The sequence below is a fragment of the Epinephelus moara genome, chromosome 14 (genome assembly GCF_006386435.1).
Source record: "Epinephelus moara isolate mb chromosome 14, YSFRI_EMoa_1.0, whole genome shotgun sequence".
NCBI classification, from domain to species: domain Eukaryota; kingdom Metazoa; phylum Chordata; class Actinopteri; order Perciformes; family Serranidae; genus Epinephelus; species Epinephelus moara.
Window position 1 is genome coordinate 14,420,643 of NC_065519.1, and position 19,415 is coordinate 14,440,057.

The following is a 19,415-nucleotide window of genomic DNA, read 5'->3' on the forward strand; positions in this document are numbered from 1 at the left end:
GGCTTTTGAACAATGCAGGAGAAATGTTGCAGACAGTTTATATTATCAGCCTGGGCCTGGGGCTTGTTGTAACAGTAAATGGGATGTGTTGTAACTTGTATAAGTTAAACTGTATCTACGAGTGTACATCTTACCCCGCTTACACGCTGCAACTGCTGCCAAGTACTAACGGCTGCTAGCCCCGCCCGTTGGAAAGAGTGTGGGATATACCACTGCTAGGAATGGGAGGGGGGGGGCTAAATCTTTTAAGATTTAAATAGCACATTATTGCGCGATTATAATGAGCACTGCTTACACTGTGCTTTTAATAAATACTACTGCATTGTTCAAAAATTATTAATTGTGTCTCAAATTATTCTAGGGGGGTACAGCTTTACTGAAGGGGGAGTCATGTCCCCCCTGTCCCCCTCGGGATTTCCGCCCCTGGATTTGGCACAACAGTGGAGGTCTATGGTAGTGATGGGTATGAATACAAGATTACTAGATTAGACTAGACTACATTACTGTCACACCTACCTGATTGAGTTTTCTAAAATTATGTAAATAGGCTACTATATACTGAACATCAGATATTCTTTTTGAATGGAAAGAGGGTCACATTGTGGGTTGTTTGTAGCTTTAATGTTTCTAGGCTAGCAAACAATTTAAGTGTGAATACTCGATGTGGGACAGGCAAATAAAATAGGCCTATATAAGGCTTTGGCTACACAGACAAAACTTCCTGGCTGGATGAATTCATTTTTGGTTTTAGTCTTTTCATGTGATTTGTTGACAAAAAGAGAAATATGGAATATTCCCCAACTTAAGGCCTTCACAAACTAGTTATCTTTTTATTTTCCCTGCTATTAATTTGCATGTCGAAATATTTTTTCAACTTTTGTTTTTGAAAAATATTAAGCAGTTACTTCTATTGGGAAAAGGTCAATTTTTCTCAGTGTTCGCCCCGCAAATACAGGAATCAACAAATCTGTTACCACAAATTCACATCGCTGCCAGAATATATCATTTTGATGCACAATATTTACAGGCAAGTATTTAATATTTGTGTGGTGTTTTTTTGTCACGCCCTCAGTGTGTGAAGGCCTTTACTCTCTTTCCTCCCATCACCATTCCCCAAAATTTTACCACTCAAAATGACTACATTCATTAATATTCCAAAGGCTAACTTCTGAAACATGTGGTGTGCACTTGAATGACTCCATGCAAAGATAAAATGTAATATTCCACACAGTAACACGTCATTCAGTCCAAACAATCCAGAGACATACAAACACAGATACAGTATATCACAGATGTTTAAATGGATGAAATACAGGTGGCAGTTGGTCAGTCAGAGGAATGCAACTCCAAAGGACACATATTAAAGACAAATTTTCATGCTCAGTATGACATAGAAATATAGATATATATATTTTTAAAAACATATAGAACAAAACAAATACTGGAACATGAATGGAAAAACACATGAATGCAGAGTTCCATGAAATGTAACATCCCACAAACGGGCAGTGTGACAAACAGAGGGAGATATGCACTTCATCCTTACATAGACATTTATTACAATGGAAGTACACAGTGGTTATGCGGCATATTTGTTAAAGTGCAAATGGAGTTTGTTTAAACAAGACTGACATACAGTTTCATTGTACTTCAGGCTAAGTGTACTATACACTCAACAGAGCACACCAGGTCATACAAAGAAGAATGAAAAACAAAAATCAATGCAAGCATGCATGAAAGGCGACTAGCTGCTGGCAGCACACACTGCACATGTCTATAAATAAACATTACAGTGCAGTTCTGCTGTAAATGGTGGTGTTTTCTTACCTTTTTCAAACGGTGGCAGAAATTCACCTACATTTCAAAGAAAGAGTGGTGATGAGAGAGAATTAGCTTCATTTTTGACTCATGATTTAAGTGTTACAGCAAAGAAAAGGGAGTAAAAATAGTATCATTACTCACCTTTCCTTTGTACCAGAGGTATATCAGCTGGGGGAGCTACAGTTTCATCCAAACAAAGAGAATCAGAATCAGTCAGAATCAGATGTGTTTTGCAGGTAAGATGCTTTTAGGTAAATTAAAACTACTAAAAAGTGAAACCTTTTTCAGTTACAACATTTACAACTGGAGGAGCAACAGGTTCACCTGAAACAAGAAAGAAAAAATGATGATATATGCATCAAAGTACGCATTTATGAATCTTTTAGTAAAGTTTATGTTATTATAACTGATGCAAACCAGCATACCTTGTTCACCAACAAGCATACTGGACATGTAGGCCACGAACAGATCTTTCTTGTCTGTGAACTCCAACACAGCGTCTTCCACAACTTTCATGGGGTCAATGGACACTTCAGGTAAGATCCCTAAATATTACAACACCACAGAGTCAGTGAAAGCTGGTGTTAATAATACAAAGAAAGTAGTTACAGTAAATGTAAACACAATAATATTCCAGTATAACATTTATATGTCGTCATATGTAAGAACAGACCTTGGTCACCAGTCAGCGTTGTGGAGACGTAGCTCACGAGCATGTTAATCTGCTCTGTGGCGGTTTCTGCTGTTCTCTTCAGAGCTGACATGGGGCTGAATCCCACAGCGTTCTGGATATCTGATCAGCAGACAGGTCAAAGTGAAAACTGCTGTTAGCAGGCTACAGTAGAGCATACATAGTAGTGGTAGATCAACATTACAGAGGATTATTAGGTCCAGGCATAGAGACAAAAATTGAAACCACAGAGATTTAAAAAAAGAAATCGCATCACAAGAAGCCAAATGGCAAGAGTAAAATCATCTCCTCTGGTCATCAAATTGTGACTTGTGACAAAATATATCCTCTATTTATTGCACGCAGGTGTAACCATCTTGCATCGTCCATTACCAGCTAGTTAAGTTTGCACGAGTGCGGCCAACTCCTCCAAGATTGTGTAGTTTCTCCTTCTGGACAGACGTAGTTTTCGGCACAATCTCTCAAAAGTTATGATAGCGTGCTAATTAGCACACTGTTTATGGGCTAATTGTTACTATCACCAATTCATCTACACTAGATATTTTGTGGAGGCAGCCATATGCACTGACGCTAATAGTCTGATTTACTCTCAAACGTTCGACTGTAACAATATAACTTTATTCTCGAAATGCAAGAAAAAAAATCTTTCTTCTCTGACTTATTATTTCTTATGCCTGGCACTAAGACTAAAGTTTGACTTCATTCTTAAACATTTCAACTTAATCGTAGATATTTTCAGCTTTATTTTAGACATTTTTACTTTGTCCTCAACATTTTCACTTTATTCTCGACATTTCAACTTCATTCTTGTAATACAAAATTTTGAAAAATCTCTTTTTTTCCTTATGCTTGGCCCCAATACTCCTCAGTACATACATAGATTAGATAAAGGTTAGAATACTGTACCTTTTACTGTGTCCAGTATTACATCAAAGATAGTACAGAAAACATTCTGGATGTATCCTGCTATCCCACTCACAAAGTCGTTAATAGCACTGATGGCATTTCTGCCAGCAACCACAGGGTCAATGAAGCTAATGTCAGTGGTTCCTGAGAAGAGCAAACATTCAAGCCAACAAATTATTATTATTATTGTTGTTATTATTATTATTATTATTACGTTATATGGACATTTTAAAAGACACCTTTAGACAACTAGGACAACATATTGGCCAGTAGTGAATAATTGTCAATACAAAAAGTCCTGTTATAAACTCACAACAAACACAAGCTAAGAGTTATGGGGAATAATGTTGATTTAGTCATAAACTTAGGCAACAAATAAGGATTCAACAATACAGGCGTGGAATACAAAGGTTAAAATATGACACAGGTACCTTTGGTTATTTCCAGTATACTGTCTATGGTGCCACAGAGCACGTCCCGGATGGAGCCCACTATTCCATTGACATACTCATTAGTGGTACTGAAGGCACTTCTGCCAACTACCACAGGGTCCATGTAGCTGATATCCACAGCTCCTGAGGAGGACAAATAGAAATCAAATAAGGATGCATGTATAAAAACAATACTGTATGCTGTGTTTTAATTTGTTAAGAGGTACAGATTAGAAAGATATAACAAGTAGAGTAAATACCTTTCACTACATCCAGAAATGTGTCCAAAATGGCACAAAGCACACCCTGGATGTAGCGCCCCACTCCACACATGTACTCATTTGTAACACTGAAGACATTTCTGCCTATGACCACAGGGTCTATGTAGCTAAGGTCAACTTTTCCTGAGAAAAACAAGGACATTTATGGGGGAAAATCATTTTATTAACATTAACATTAACATTAACATTAACACAAGTATTACTGAAGTACAGTGTTACTTGCATTAGTCTTTTTCTTCTCAGGTTAGTAAGGCAATTATCACATTATTTGCTTGTTAGTAAAAAAGGGGGAGGCAGACAAATTCCTTAATAAGAAATAAGCAATAAAATATGAGATACATACCTTTATTTATACCCGATATAGTGCCCAATACAGTGTCCACTATAGCACACAGTCTGTCCCTGAAGGTGCCCACAACTCCACCCATGAAGTCATTCGTTGAATGGAAAGCTTGTCTCCCAATGACCACAGGGTCCACATAGCTGAGGTAGAAGTTCCCTGTGGGTTTGGGAGTAGATTATTAGAGTCATGGTTGCATCACATGTATGCTAAAATTTTTGTGTGTGTTTTCATACCTTCCTCATCTGAAAAATATCGAACAACTCCATCTTTTGCTTCCGATATTTCCTCTGCTGCGTAGGTGGCGACGGACATGGGGTCACTTAAATCAGGTGCACATTCTAAGGGGGGCAGAAATATGAGAGTCATATATTACAATACTTACTTCAACACTTTTAAAAAAGTGACATGCATTCGGTCTCTCGTACATACCTTGAAACTTATTGAGCAGACTGGATACTTCATCAACAGCGTCGTTTACAGCTTGCACGGGGTCGGTAACAATTTGCTGAATGTCTTGAGAATAATAACAGATAATATGATGATAAGAATGTCTGATTAATTGAAATTCCAATAAAGAGACATTTTTAAAACATTTTATGGTATTTGTGACTAACCGGGGACGGCCTTGTACTCCACAAAGTCAAACATCACCACTCCCACCACCAGCCAGGACAGGAGAGCAGCCAGGGCAATCAGCAGCTCTGCAGACACTTTGAGCTTCCTGAGGAACCCCAGACCTGCGGACTTGAGCGAGCTCGGCTGTGCTGCAGCTGCTGCATTGGACCCACCGGCTGCGGAGGAGGCTCCTTACGTGAACAAATAAAAGACAGTAAATTCACTCTGAGAACAGTCCTGTGGTGATTCAACCTTTGGCGCTTAGTTTGACCGTTGCCTCTGCTACACTGGAACAAGTGTTATTTTTGAGTTTCTAATGTATTCTTACATATTTAATTTGTTCTTTTACAGTCAGACTCAATTCACATAGTATATAACATTGCACAGTGGCACGCAGGTTAAATATGATCACAATTTCAAAGAGGCTACGTTCGTAAGTGCTATGGGAAAGCGCTGTGTACAGGTATTTTTTGCTCTTTTTCAGTGTTCCTTGCTTGCCCTACACCTTTAATGTGATGCCAGGGATCAGCACGCCCAGGACCCCTGCCTGCCACCCAGCACACAATGCACCGGACCCAGATTCCTGTCCCTGTGGGTGGTGGGCCCACAGGGCAATGGCTCCATACTATTTATTCGGGCTGAGCCCAATGGAGCCCCATGACCCAAGGCACGGCCTGCATCCCTGACTAGGATGCCAAGGTGCCTCCTGTTGGAGGTGTTCTGGACACGTCCAACTCGTACACCCAGAACACACTGGAGGGATAACATATCTCATCTGGCCTGGGAACGCCTTGGGATCCCCCAGGAGGAGCTGGAAAGCATTGCTGGGTAGAGGGATGTCTGGGGTGCTTTGCTTGGCCTGCTGCCCCCATGATCCGGTCCGGATAAATTGGTGAAAATGGATGGACGGACCTTCAATGCATGGATGGATGTGCAAGGGCCTTTTTAAAAATACTAGAACCTGACAAATAAATCGACATGACCAATATATCCAGATTGCAATATTTCAGCATGTGCATGTATGACTTCACTGAAGTGTGTCAGAAGGCTGACTCATTATTTTTGTTTTTTAATCGTAAAATGTCGCATTACATATCTTGGTCACAATTCTTTAATTATTACATTAAACAGACCCTTCAAAAATGTTTGTTTATGTTATGTGTATCTGTACAAACAAAATAATATTGGCTAATTGTTTTTAATTGATTTATTATACTTTTAAAAGTTGATATAAGTATTGACAGGGTCTTTAAAGTGGAGGATCTTGTGTGTTTTGTTCACTTAAATAAGCAAATAAGATCGTTAAAGTTCTAAAAAACATCCCTAGTTATTACACGTGGAGAGTTTAAGACTCAATAACTCATCTAAACTGCTTCATCAGGACTGTTTGGATGTGTTTCGATCACACGGACCGGATTGACAGTGGTCTTGAATCATACGCAAACTCTAAATGGAGCACAACCAACTTCAGTTCAGTAAGAAATGCAAGGACAAAAACACAAACACAGAAATCTCTTAGGTAAAAAACTATACAAAACTTCTCAAACTTCTCACACTTGCACAGAGTAGAAAGTCAGTTAAGAAATTAGGGTTTTAGGACCTTTGAGTGACGACGTGGTTTAGCAACTGATTAATAACGATTAACCACAGTGAATATTACTTTGTCAAGATATTACCTTGTAAAAAACAAACTAAGAATATTCACTAGCTCTAAATCTATAGTTCTCCCATCTATTCAGAGCTAGCAACAACGCATAACATTGACACGGTAACATGGTTTAGTCAAATCCCTGAGTTTCCTGTAGCATGTTTGGGACGATAGTGCCCTTCCATAGCCACCTTTCCAGTCTCGTCACACTCATCCTCAACACACTGCAGCTAAGCCCCGACAGGTGAAAGATATTTCCTTTGTGCTCAAAAGGATTAAACTTTACATCACGGAGAGTGTGTCTGTATTTCCATTTATCAAATGACAACCTGTCCACCGCATGTGAACTATTGAGACTATATTTTGTCAGATTAAAGACCAGAAAAGACTGTAATCATGTCTCATTCTCATTTCATCAGATCCAAACATATACGCACATGATTCCCATCTGTTTAGTCCAGTGGAAAATTCATGTGATGGCATTTAGTGACATCCTCACCATCGTCAACACACGTACTTTCCAACATGGACCTGGTGCCAAGGTGTTAGAGACACCTTCCAACTGTGAATGAACTCTTAGCATGCCTGACTCATGATTCACTTCCTCATATACAAATGCTGAGATATGAAAAAACTCAAAACAGTCCCTTCAGAATTATTCAGGACGGTCAGATGGTGTCAGTATTTTACCACAAATGTGCGCTGAGTTTAAATGACACCACTTGTTATTGCTCAGTACATTCAAGTCCTGAAGCTTCATCAAACAAAACATTTGGTTGGAAAACTTGTTTGCTCAAAAACTAATGAGAAGTTCAGGCTTATTTTTAAATAGAAAAAGTTGCAAAGCAGAGGTCAGCCCCAGCAGCAGTCACGTCTGTCATAGGAGAGCAATGCTAATACTCTGGCTACATGATATCCTGTATTTATAGCAACCTACTTTCAACACATTTTCCTTAGAGGACGCACCCTATGAAAACACCATCATTAAGTTATTACAAAGCTATATGACTTAGGCTCTCTGTTGTGTAGCAGACAGTATATGTTGTTTATTTCAGTGTTGATGCAGGTGTAACAGTCCTACCTTCAGCCATGGTGATATGCAGACAATTTCAGTTATAGTCCTTTGAGTTGGGGGCAAAGCCTCCTCATGCAGAAGTGAATGGACAATCACAGCTTCAGTAGGAATCCAATCAGCATCCACTTATCTGTAAAAAGTGTCCTAGTCAATTGAATTATTCCATTTCCACTCTTGTTGTCTGATTTGTATAATCCTCAGGTTGGTCTTCTTGAAGATTTAACAAAAATGAAGAAAGATTTTCAGGTGTTGCAGAATTTGGAGCTGCCAATGCGGCAGCATTGCAGAGGGGGGTCTGGGGACGGTGGGGCAAAGGAAAGCTAGGCAGGGGAAGGAAAGAGCCAGGCTAAGCAGAGAGCCTGGGTAGGGTGAGGGGGGAACAGACAGAATATCCCACCCAGTGTTATTGGTGCCTCACATGGGTATAGGTCAGGGTACAGCACAGGGAGGCTTCAAGGTAACTTTATCCACCAGAAGGTCCGGGTTATTCTTAGCTGGAGCCCTGCACACCAGCCGCTCTGGCAGGCCTTTTTTGGCGGTTGAAGGGGGTGTGTGTGAGATCAGTTGGCTGAATTGGGAGACCCTACTGGCAGGCCAGTTTAATCTGCCCACTAAACTGGAACAAATCAGGTGCTGAGGACGAGGAATGGACAACAACACAGGTGAAACTGAGCTTATTAAGTGTCACTAAACAACAGCAGCAAAAGTTATGTTCACAACACTCATGGCCTGGTATTCATGTGGGTGACTTCATATTTTTTATTAAGTTTTTCATTGCTCATCACTTTATTTTTGTGTTGTCACATTTGGTTATATGCAGCAGTTTCCAAAATTACAAACTACCTCACCAATGAACCAAAAAGAAAGGTCTAGCATTAGCATTTATCCTGTGATCCTTTTAGCAACCTGCAACAGCTGAATTCCTATATTAGTCCTGTGAATATACATTCCTGAGACTGTTTACAAGGTAAATAAGTAAAAAAATATTGATATAAGTAGAAAGAAATGATCACATTTTCTCTTTAAAACTTCAAAAAACAAGACTACAGCTATGCTAGCTGCTCTGTGAGGTTGTGTTGTCACAGTGGTACTCTGAGCTAAATGCTACCATTAGCATGCTAACATGCTCGCAGTGACAATCTTAACTTGCTAATGCTAAGCAGCTACAATGTTAACCATCTTCAGCCCTGTCTCCTAGAAATCAAAATTTATATATAACTAATTTGGAACAGCATTTTGAGGGAAACATTATGTTGAGCAAACTAGCTTGCTATTGACATTATGAGGAAATGTTGCAAATTAACATCCCTGGCAAGTCACTGCTTAGCCTCCCAAGAGGATAAGCAGATAAATGTACCTTTTGATGTTTGAAAGTTACAAATTAAAAGTTGAAGATGAAAATCTGGAGTTGTCTTTTTTTACTCTTTTTGTGCATGCTTGTTAGTTCACGCAAATGGTTTATTTTTGGCAAAATTTTAAGTGAGACATAGAATAAAGTGAATTTGATAAAATATCACTATTTTAAACTCAGATCTGGTTATGGGTTTTTACTGCCAGAGATGTTCGTCCCACATAATATGTTCGAGGACCGTCGGACATTTGAAAATCTAGTGGTAAGTTCTGTTTTTACAGTTTCTGGCTTTGATAAATGATGTAATTATGGTGATTTTTTTAAAGAAGACATTACTTCCAAACTGGTTTGAAAGTAATGTTTTCTTAGCTTAATAGCACCAAACACAAAGTACAGGTGAATCTGATGGTTATGCAGAAACCAAAGTGACTGTAGGACAAAAGAAAAACAACCTTATGATGGGGCTAAGTGGAGAGTTAAGGCAACTCAGAAGTTATTACGATTTATCCTGAGGGTGTTTAAATAGGCCCTATTTTACCAAATTTTCAAGCCTGTTCTCATTCCGAACTCATCAAATACTGCGCTTTGTCAGTGATTTCAGCATCAGATACTGACCTGAAAAGGCACCTCTCATGGCCCCTGGTGGCTTTTCATAAAGCCAGGAAAGGTGCGTCAGTTTATAGTGCCATCAGCTTGAAACACTGCCAGTATAAGGGGCATTCTACCGAATGTGTGCAAAGTTAGGCTGGAAATATTTTGAAATTTTGTATGTTTTACTTCTAAAACTTTGTCACTGTATATATTGTACCATATGTAAAGGTCACATATCTAGTAAAATGACTGTAAATTTTTATATTGTATTTTCAGACTGTATTGGAATGTTTTTCTTCTCCCAAAATTTGTCACTACCGAAACATATAGTATTATATTATACAAAAAATATATATCAACCTGTTATGCTTGTTCCTTCCCTTGTCTAAAGATTTAATTTTTTACAAATTTTGACTGAAGATTTTCACAATTAAATCTATAAAAATTTATATTTTAACAAATTTCGAAGTTCAAATTATAGAATTCTTCAAAATCTAAATGCAATCTTTCTTTGTAAACAAGTATACGTAATATAGGGGCTGGAAAGTCCCTGTGGGGTAGGTGGGAGGGGCGGTGCATGACGCTGGTTGCCTCCCATGTCAATGTTGAGCCAAACCATTATGTCTTTTCTAAACCAAACCACTTGCTTTTGTTACCCAAGGAAATACATGTAAAAATAATTAGGTGTTTTACCTATGTAAGTTTATTTTGTATGAACCTGATGAGCAGAAACTGTAAATATCCCATGAAAACCCAAATGTATTTAGAAAGACACAATGCATGTAACAAGCATGAATTGATATAGTGTCCCAGATTGTCAACAGATGCAGGAGGACACCTCGCGTGTCATATGTAGACGTTAAAGTCCACTGACAAAGTGGCAATATTTGAAGAGTTGGGATGAGAACACATTGGACAATCTAGGCAATAGCTATCGAGAAATGTCAGTTAAGGCCACAAATGTCAACCCTTCTGGTGGCGCTAGAGAAAAAGTCAGGGGAACGCCAAAGTTGTTGGGATTCATCCTCTGAGGAGCATGAATTTCTGGTCAGAATTTCACAGGAATTAATTCTATAGTTGTTTATATATCACAGTCAGAACAAAAGTGGTGGATGTGTTGTGTTACAGACAAAAATACTTTATTAAAACATCTTGAAAAACATTTGTACATTTTATTTAGCATGAGCTTATATTCAGATTTTTAATTTCACACGTTGCACAATACTCCAAATAAAATCTGCTGGAAACAAAACATCAGAGACATACATACACGCAGTTGTGTCTTCACCACAGACTGTATAAAAGAAGTGGACATAACCAACGTGATGTCAGTCATAAGCTTTTGGGCTACTGTTTCAAAGCATCGAGGTTGGCAGGAGCAAGAAGTGACCACATTTGGACGAGAGAGTTGAGCTGAGGAGGATTCATGTTGCTACAGCTCTATTCTGATTGACTGGTCTCCATGGTAGCAACTTGACAATCACAAGGAACCATAATTTACAAATTGAACTTCATGCTGTATTGGAGTAGACTTGAACTTATTGATCTAGATCATAAACTCATTAGGAAAATGTTTACAGAGATTATAAATCAAGCCAGAAGTCGGGTCATTTTCTCACGGACTTGTATATTATCAGACTTCTTCTTGCAACCAGTGCAGTCGCCTCCTGCTGGCCATTATAAAGAACCCAGGTTTAAGGCACTTCCACATTGGTCTCACTTTTTAGAGTCGGAGACAACATCCGCTTCTTTAATAGAGTCTGAGGTCTTTTTACAGTGTAGTGGCAGCACTGGGGGTCACAGGCGTGATGATGAGGGTGAGCTCCAGAGGCACAGGAGGAGGAACGTATCTCTCCTCTCTGAGCAGCCGCAGTAACAAATCCTCAGTGTCCTGTGGCCAGCGGTAAATACGTGTGTTCTGAAGCCAACATGGGACGTGCTTCTGTAAAGAGTATGCATATACATGTTTTAAAAGAGAGAAAGGGTGGAAAAATGTGTAACTTAAAAACCTGAGGTTATTAAACAAAAATCCTTTCAGACCTGGGATGCGTTGAGGAAGAGAAGCGGTATAAATCTGAAATTCAAGCTGCCTTGCTGGATGAATTCACTCTGCATCTGGCAAAATAAGACGTTTAACATTTAAGCATTTTACCTGTATGCAATTCAATTCAAATCATATCTCTTTTAAACAAATATGTTCTTACAATGGAGTGAATGTATTTAGTATGTAGACCATGGCTGTCCACTACAGATCCTTCAATGTCTGCCTTGTACTTTGGACTGATGGCGATGATAGTCAGGGTTGATGGCTGTCAAAAAAACAGAAAACATTTTAGACACATTTACTGCCTGAAAAGTCAAATTTAACACACAAAACAACACAAAACATCCAATATAAAAGTACAAAGTCATGTTTAGTCTAATTTTGTCTTTTAAGTCATCACTGATTATCTGTTAATACCGCTTTTAAACATTTCATGTGACAGTGTAAGCAATGCAATTAAAATCTGATAAAAACAGGTTGATTAAACTTACATCTTTCAGGTAACTGTCCTTCCACTTGTTGATATCCATGCGTCTGATGGGGTTGTCAAATATGTCAATCTGTGGAATTAATTAATTAATTAATTAATTAACCAATGAGTGTTTTTGTTTTTATTCTAAATCTGGCTTTTCAGTGAAGAGGAAGGAGCTTACAGCTGGACGAAAACCTCGCTTCGTGAGGAAGTCTACAAACGGGACTATCTCTGAGGAAATGTCCGAAGAATAAGTTATAAAGACGTTTCCTGAGGAGGAGAGGAGAGGAGAGGAGAGGAGAGGAGAAAGAGATCAGAAAATCAAATTAATCTCAGAACTGATTCTTCTGTAGTTTTGTAGTTCCGAAAGACCTGTATGCTGTAAAGCCATGCAATAGAAGAGCCCTGCAGACATATATCTTAGCTAAACTGAATATGATTTATAGTTAAAATATTACATTTTTGTTAAGACTTTACTGCTTTGTTTGGAAGGTTTTGAAGAACACCTTATAATTTATGTAATCCAATACAACACCACAAACTAGAGCCTCACAAATCACCATTAACTTGAATTAATACCTCTGAAACTCTCAACAACAACTCAGTAAGAAGTTGATCTGGATGTCAAGTGGTTTCTGTTTTTCTGGTTTGGGAGTTTAAGGTGAAAAACATACTTTTATATGCACTGTTCAGTTTTAGGATTTTGCTTCCATAACATGTCTCTTTTCAGAGAAGTGGGAAGAAAACGTCAGCAATACACATTTAGGTGTATTTTAGTTCAAATTTCTGTTCTGGAAATGTAGCATAAAGCACATATTTAATTAGTGAATACCTCATTTGTGTATTTAAACATTAAAATTTTAGAAAACACATAATACAAAAAAACAATTGTCTTACTGTAAATAATCAACGGGGGAAGTTTCATGGTGATATCTATCAGTTAAAATTTTTACCCTATTCATCTGTGGTGTCCTATAAATATATCTTTAAAGGCCATTTTCTCAAAATGAGTTTCAAACTCTGAGCCAAAAATTTCGATTTAATTTGCACTTACATACACCACACTTCTTAGTTTTATTACTATCTATATTATGAATGTTTTTGCACAGGGGTTTATTCATACATCATTCATAGCTTGATTTAAATAACATTTTAATTCAAAAAATTTGGCAAAAATATATTTTATATGGCTGTTTGACAGTATTTTCTGATATCAAAAATTCCCTCTGTAACACATGTGACTCCTAATAAGACAACACAATGAAACAAGAATTTTAAACCTGCTTTTATCCTGTGTTCGGATTTCTGTTCTGGAAATGAATGCAAATCAGCACATATATTATTGGATAATGCCTCATTTGCATATTTAAAGATATAATTTCTGAAACCTTGTAATACAAAAATAAATGTCCTACTGCAAGTTATCAACTGGGGAAGTTTCATGGTGATACCTACTAATTTAAGTCTAAAGTCTTTTTTAAAATCTTTTTCATTATTAAAGGGTAAATTGCGAGCTGAGCAAAAAAGCGGATATCAAAACACCAAATAAATATTCATTAAAATGTCCAGGTTGAAAGTCAGCTTTTCTTGAAATAAAAGTATTAAATAGGAAAGGTATTTTTATGTTAAAAATGCCTTGCAGTATTTCGTGCATCTCAGACCTAAACTGACTCACTTACAGGGCACTCCCAAAATATATGCCAGTGATTTGCATCCTGGCTTCTAAAGTCAAAAGTCTTAACCTATCATTAATAATAATTATCTATTACTGATTGGTGTTTGTCTCACTGCTTGTCTTACTCAGATATATTACGACAAGTCTTCCAACAGTGCAACTCAGAGGCTATTTTTAAAATGATTATTATTTTAAACTACTTTTGTCCTGTGGAAACAACAACAACCTAACCCTTTAGTGGATACCTTATGTTAACCTCCTGCATAAACAACAGAGGTAACAATTATACTGTGATTTATTTTACCAAGCCCCTAAACACACCTGGCAGGTTTATAAAGTCAACACACAACCAACAACACACCCTGCTTCCTGCTGTTGTATCTTCATGCAAATAAGACCTGCTGTCACTTCTAATTCCCCCATGCAAATATTTCTTCACACTCCTGAAACATGAGCACCTTCCTTTAAATGGGAGGATTAAAGTGACTCACGGCACTCATCAGGCAGACTGATGGTCCGTCTTTTCTCCTGTGGATGTGACACGGACGCCTCTGCTCCTGTTGGGCCCAGGTTCATGACGCTGACCTGTGACACACCCTCCACGGGGGGGACGGAGAACTGAGGCACATTCACTGAGACACTTCCCTGTGCCACGCTGTCATTCAGAAGGTGATGATGACGTTGGAGCCTGAAGCAGTGAGAGAAAAATAAACACAAGGCTAATATGCAAAGTAGTCTCAGCTCCTGGTTTACTATATTTTCTCACAAACATTAACAGTGAGATGGGAGCAACTTTGTGCGTTTGTGTACTGCTGGTGCTGGGTGAGGTTACAAAGGGGTGCACCTGGCCTTCATTTCAACAGTCTTTATGTTTTTACCAGTTTTGGGAGTTATCCCAGGGACTTCTGAGCTGGCAGGGAGCAGAGTGGTGACATGGCTGAGGCGTGGCTGGGTATCTGTTGACTGGATTACGGTTGTACTGCTCTGCTCCTGCATAGTGGTAATACCTGACATCCATGGTGCGATGAAGGTCTGTGGATGGTTGAAGCACACGAGGAAGGCAGAAAATGCTTCAATAAGGAGGTTACAGCTCAGATACATACAGACTATACTGGTCAGCTAAATGAAAACTATGTTTTAACATAGCCCAATAGTTAAAAAATCAAGGGCTACTCATGGGCGGATTACAAGACAACAAGCCCACCACTTCCCTACTTAGGAGCAATACACACAGACTTTGTGGTGATACCATATCTATTTGTAGTCATTTGTAGTCATTTTGTGTCTCTTTGTAGCTCCTTTGCATCTTTTTGTGGTCATTTAGAGTCTCTTCCTGGTCGGTATGTGTTAATTTGAGTGACATGTTGTGGGTGAAGGTCAGGGGCCCCTGACACTTTGGGCCCCTGCGCCTGTGCCCTGAAGGCCCATTCAGTAATCAATCCATATTGTTCCCAATGACAGAGGTGGAAAGTAGCTAGGCATTCACTCAACTTTAGGTTCTTTTACATGCGCACTTTCTGGTACTTCACTGTGGTTCAGAGTGAAATATTATACTTCTTACTTTAAAGATAACAGGTGCTTTACAGCAGAGCTGGGACAAAGTCGTTGTTTTGCAATGTCACAAGTACATCTCAGTTCTTTGCATTCAAGTCCTAAATCAAGCCTAAACTTTGAGTTTCGAGTCCCAAACATTTACAAAACATTTACATTTACAAAATGTGCGAAAGCTGTTTGAAATGAATTCATGCTACGTTCACATGGAATCAGGCAGGCAGTAGACAGCTGACTGACAGCACCTTCTGAACGGTGTGGGAAAAAGAAATCAACTGTTCAGTAGAATGGTAGGATGGTAAAACAAAACATGCATGATGATATGTTGCAATAGTGATGCCGTATTGTTTACAAAGACTGGAATAAATGATATAAATTAAAATGATTTGTTGTTTATTATTTCAGTTTTGTTCTTTGTTCTAATGTCAAGTAATTATCCAGATTACCTGTGATTTCCTTCTTGTGTGAAGGAGCTAAGATACACCATAAATCCTTCTACAGAGGACAGCAAAGAGTTAGAATATTTTAACTCTGAACGGCAGTACCGTCTACTGTTACTGCTGCAAGTATTCTCTGCCAGCCTCAGCTAATTTTACTGTCCTGCTCTCAACTAACATGAGTAACATGATATCCAGTTTGCCGTCTATCATCTGTGAGACTACATGTGAACACAGCTTAGGTTTTGACTTGCTGGGAATGAGTAGTGTTCATTTTAGTTGATTCAAGAAATAAAGAGAAATGATTTGAGGCACATTTTTGAAATAACACAATCTTTAATGTTTGGACTTGGAGAAAGGTATTAAGTATTTTAAAGTCAAAAGGTTCAAATCCAAGTGAGGTCACGAGTCAGTGGTGGTTTTTTTTATTATTATTATTTTATTTATTTTTATATTGTGAAATGTGACAAGACAAACAGCATATAGTGGACATACAACGGTATATAAGTCACTAGTGTTTAAGTGCCAATCGAATTGCAAGTCTGTGCTTTTTTCATGTTGTCAAGTTGTGTCTAAAGTCATTTAATTTGTAACTTGAGTCTAAGTCATGTGACTTGAATCCACACCTCAGCTTTAAGTATTCAAGTTGTACAGAATTGCTAAAGATTATCAAACCCAACATTATAACAAGTAGTTTAAATTTGCTTCACCTCGATTAGCTACAACATTAAAGGTGCCGTATGTCACTCTGGAGAACGATAGTTGATTCTTGAGTCTCATTCCCAGGTCGTAAAATACTGAAGTTTTGGGTTGGTGGTTCAGTGCGTCTAACAACCCAAAGAAACTGTACTTTAAAACCTGGGAATGAGACTAAACAATCAACTGTCTTTCTCCAGAGTTTCATACAGCACTTTTAAAGTTCTGTTGACATGTTTTTGCTTTAGTAATAATAAACCAATAATATCTACAAACACAACTCTGAAAGGAGCCATTCTGATGTGAGCACTTTTACTTTTCATACTGTGTATTTTGCAGATGATACTTGTGTACTTTTACTTGTAGAATTTTTAATTTTACATTGTAACCAGATGTAGGTGGCATACTTGAAAGCCACACTTGAGTAAAAGTACAGATGTCTTACCAAAAAATTACTTTAGTAGAAGTTAAAGTCACCCGTTAGAATATTATTAAAGTTGAAATTTTGAGAATTATAAAGTTTATATCTTCGTAACGTGTGCACTGCCTTAAAAATGGAGGCCAGAATTACACTTGAAGAAAAATAAGGTAATTTTCCACAAAGAACAAAATCCAGTTTTCGTTTCCCTCCCATTTCTTTGTTTATCCGCCCATCCCTTCCTCCCTCCTTCACTTCCTCCCTTCCTTCCCTATCTTGTAGTAAATAACTAAGGTGCTTTGGGGAAATGTAGCAGGGTTAAAGTGAACAGCATCATCTTTTTAAAAATCAGGCAGGCTGCATATTTACCACTTTTGCCAATTTCAGTGGAAAAAAATGAATTAAACACACTTAATAGATTTTTCCTTACTGTAGTTGTGCATGTAGTGTTGAGGAGGCAGAGAGGGTCTGCAGTGTTGCCACTCATCATCAGATCTCAGCGGCAGAGGTGGCTCAAGATCCTCTTCATCACTCTGAAGCTGAGAATTGTAGACATCATCACTCCTGAAGATAAAAAATAGATCAGTTACTTCATCACAAATTAAACCTTGAGGCGAATATGAATAATATTCCATTATCTGAGGCTGTCTGTCTCAGTCACCTAGCTGTGTCTGTTGATCCGCACTGGTCCCAGCAGCAGCTCTCTCCTCTCACGTCTCCCTCTCTGGTCTCTGCAGGACGAGGGCGATGGTGGAGATTCATCCTGACAGGAGTTGCTCCTCTGTCTTCTGGCTCTCTGTGCTGCATCGGCTGACCCATGAACTCGTGGTAAACATGTCCGACTCTCCATGACGTTTTCTGGCAAAAATAATCTGCATCTGTGCAGCAGGTTGGTGTGACTCTATGATGATGTGGATTATCATAAAATAGACTGTTTACTGTGACGTCAGGGCTGAAGAGTTTAAGGGAGCTGTCTGACTTATTTGTGGAAAAAACATTTTCAGATTTCTCCATCTCAGCCAGGTTACTTCAGCTCAGCCTGCAGTCCTGCAAGTGACAGACAGAAGCAGAAAAAACATAAGTTAGAAGAAAAAAAAGTGAATTACAGCAAACTTGGCTGTCTGATTAAAACATGGTTGAACTAAGACATTGAAATTATCTCATATGCAGTCGCACAGAACATGAAATTATATCCTCACTTGGGCACGAGGGCTCACCCTGAAAAGTAAGAGTAACAGTGGCCTACCTGTTCTCTGCTGGATTCTTTACACTCCTGTGAGTGCCGAGGCTTGTGTGCGCTCCAGACTGCTGTATGCAAATTCTTCACTGCTTCAGCTGCGTCCAATCAGAGGCAAGAATGCAGTGTTTGTGTTGCTCAGCCAGATTAGCCAGGAAATAGAGGATAGCTTTCATAAGTGGAGTCTTATTCTTAGAATTACCTGTTAAAAAAACATTTTGCTGAAATGATTTTCCTTGAAATGTTGCTCAAATGTAGAAGCAACAACAACACATGGGCTGTAATGCTTTTAAGATGTACTCAAAACGACTAACAAGAGACTAAAGTCAAACAAAATTCCACAAAAAAGTCTATTTTAGCCTGAACAGAAACTCCAAACAAATAAAAAGCTGAAACCACGACAAAATGCATCTACAACAAATACAAAGTCAACAGGTATTAAATTAGAGATTGCTCCACTATCCTGTTGAACGCACTCTAATTGTCGGGTGGACACCTACTGTGTGATTTGCATATATCCTGAGTTCAGTCATGTTGCCCTTGTATCAAGTTCAGCCTGAGGGAAAACCACAAAGCATCAGTCACCCTCAATCATCAGTCATTTCAGCTGCACGCATTCACACAACAGTGATGGATTTCTGTTGACACCTTTTTCCACATCTGCTGCGTGTTCTCTGTAAAAGGTTTGCAGTCTGGGAAGCTTCTAATCTAGTTACTAACAGAGATGGGATCAAGGCACTGTTTTGCAAGTCACAAGTAAATCTCAAGTCTTTGCACTGAAGCCACAAGTCAAGTCTCAAGTCCTAAAGTTTGAATTTCAAGTCCTAAAGAAGCCATTATCCACTCTTCACCAAACAAAATGCCATTTTAACAACAGATTAATATGTAAAAAATCATGAACGCTTTTCAAAATTTGTATTCATTTCTTAAACTAAGTTTGTTATAAAGTTACTAAGCTGTTAAGTTCACATTAGCTTGTTAACTTTGTTGATATTAACTTACCTCGGCTCAAATTTATTTATAAAGCACGTTTAAAAACACCTTACGTTGACCAAAGAGGCAACATAACTTTCAGGTACACAGCTCAGAGAAAGCCACATCAGGGGGACTCAAACCCTAATGAATAAAGGAA

General features: G+C 38.5%; 3 protein-coding genes across 5 annotated transcripts in view; all 3 read right to left on the reverse strand.

The window, feature by feature from the left end:
• Positions 1-2,057, reverse strand: part of si:ch211-266g18.10 (titin) — a 51,422-nt gene extending 49,365 nt beyond the window's left edge. Inside the window, exons 1-2 of the mRNA XM_050061340.1 lie at positions 1,963-2,057; positions 1,828-1,854 (exon numbers count right to left, since the gene is read on the reverse strand). The gene's annotated coding sequence lies outside the window, so the exon portion shown is untranslated. The remainder of the gene's footprint in view (positions 1-1,827; positions 1,855-1,962) is intronic.
• LOC126400552 (uncharacterized) lies at positions 1,980-8,195 on the reverse strand. Of its 3 annotated transcripts, XM_050061341.1 has the most exons (11): positions 7,818-8,195; positions 5,088-5,279; positions 4,903-4,986; positions 4,707-4,811; positions 4,474-4,629; positions 4,110-4,253; positions 3,850-3,993; positions 3,419-3,562; positions 2,495-2,614; positions 2,247-2,366; positions 1,980-2,145 (listed from the first exon to the last, which is right to left on the reverse strand). In XM_050061341.1, exons 1-11 carry the CDS (start codon positions 7,825-7,827, stop codon positions 2,087-2,089), a joined length of 1,278 nt encoding a protein of 425 aa, XP_049917298.1. In that variant the 5' UTR covers positions 7,828-8,195; the 3' UTR covers positions 1,980-2,086. The 3 variants fall into 3 exon arrangements, with proteins under 3 accessions (XP_049917298.1, XP_049917299.1, XP_049917300.1); XM_050061342.1 differs by lacking the exon at positions 4,110-4,253; XM_050061343.1 differs by lacking the exon at positions 3,419-3,562.
• Positions 8,196-10,878: 2,683 nt separating this feature from the next.
• Positions 10,879-18,334, reverse strand: LOC126400903 (E3 ubiquitin ligase TRAF3IP2-like). The gene is made up of 10 exons (XM_050061893.1): positions 18,293-18,334; positions 17,708-18,093; positions 17,477-17,610; positions 14,823-14,976; positions 14,436-14,632; positions 12,451-12,539; positions 12,289-12,357; positions 11,958-12,062; positions 11,794-11,868; positions 10,879-11,695 (listed from the first exon to the last, which is right to left on the reverse strand). The coding sequence occupies exons 2-10, from the start codon at positions 18,058-18,060 to the stop codon at positions 11,525-11,527; spliced, it is 1,347 nt and encodes a 448-aa protein (XP_049917850.1). The 5' UTR covers positions 18,061-18,093; positions 18,293-18,334; the 3' UTR covers positions 10,879-11,524.
• Positions 18,335-19,415: the final 1,081 nt, after the last annotated feature.

Coding starts and splice junctions, on each gene's coding strand:
- LOC126400552 (XM_050061341.1), bottom strand. Junction 4,254..4,473: donor TATATCGGGTATAAATAAAG/GTATGTATCTCA, acceptor TGTTTTTCTCAG/GAAAAGTTGACCTTAGCTAC. Junction 2,367..2,494: donor AACGCTGACTGGTGACCAAG/GTCTGTTCTTAC, acceptor TGTAATATTTAG/GGATCTTACCTGAAGTGTCC.
- LOC126400903 (XM_050061893.1), bottom strand. CDS start 18,060: ATGGAGAAATCTGAAAATGTTTTTTCCACAAATAAGTCAGACAGCTCC. Junction 14,633..14,822: donor TGGGATAACTCCCAAAACTG/GTAAAAACATAA, acceptor TCACTGCTTCAG/GCTCCAACGTCATCATCACC. Junction 12,063..12,288: donor AGGACAGTTACCTGAAAGAT/GTAAGTTTAATC, acceptor TTTTTTTGACAG/CCATCAACCCTGACTATCAT.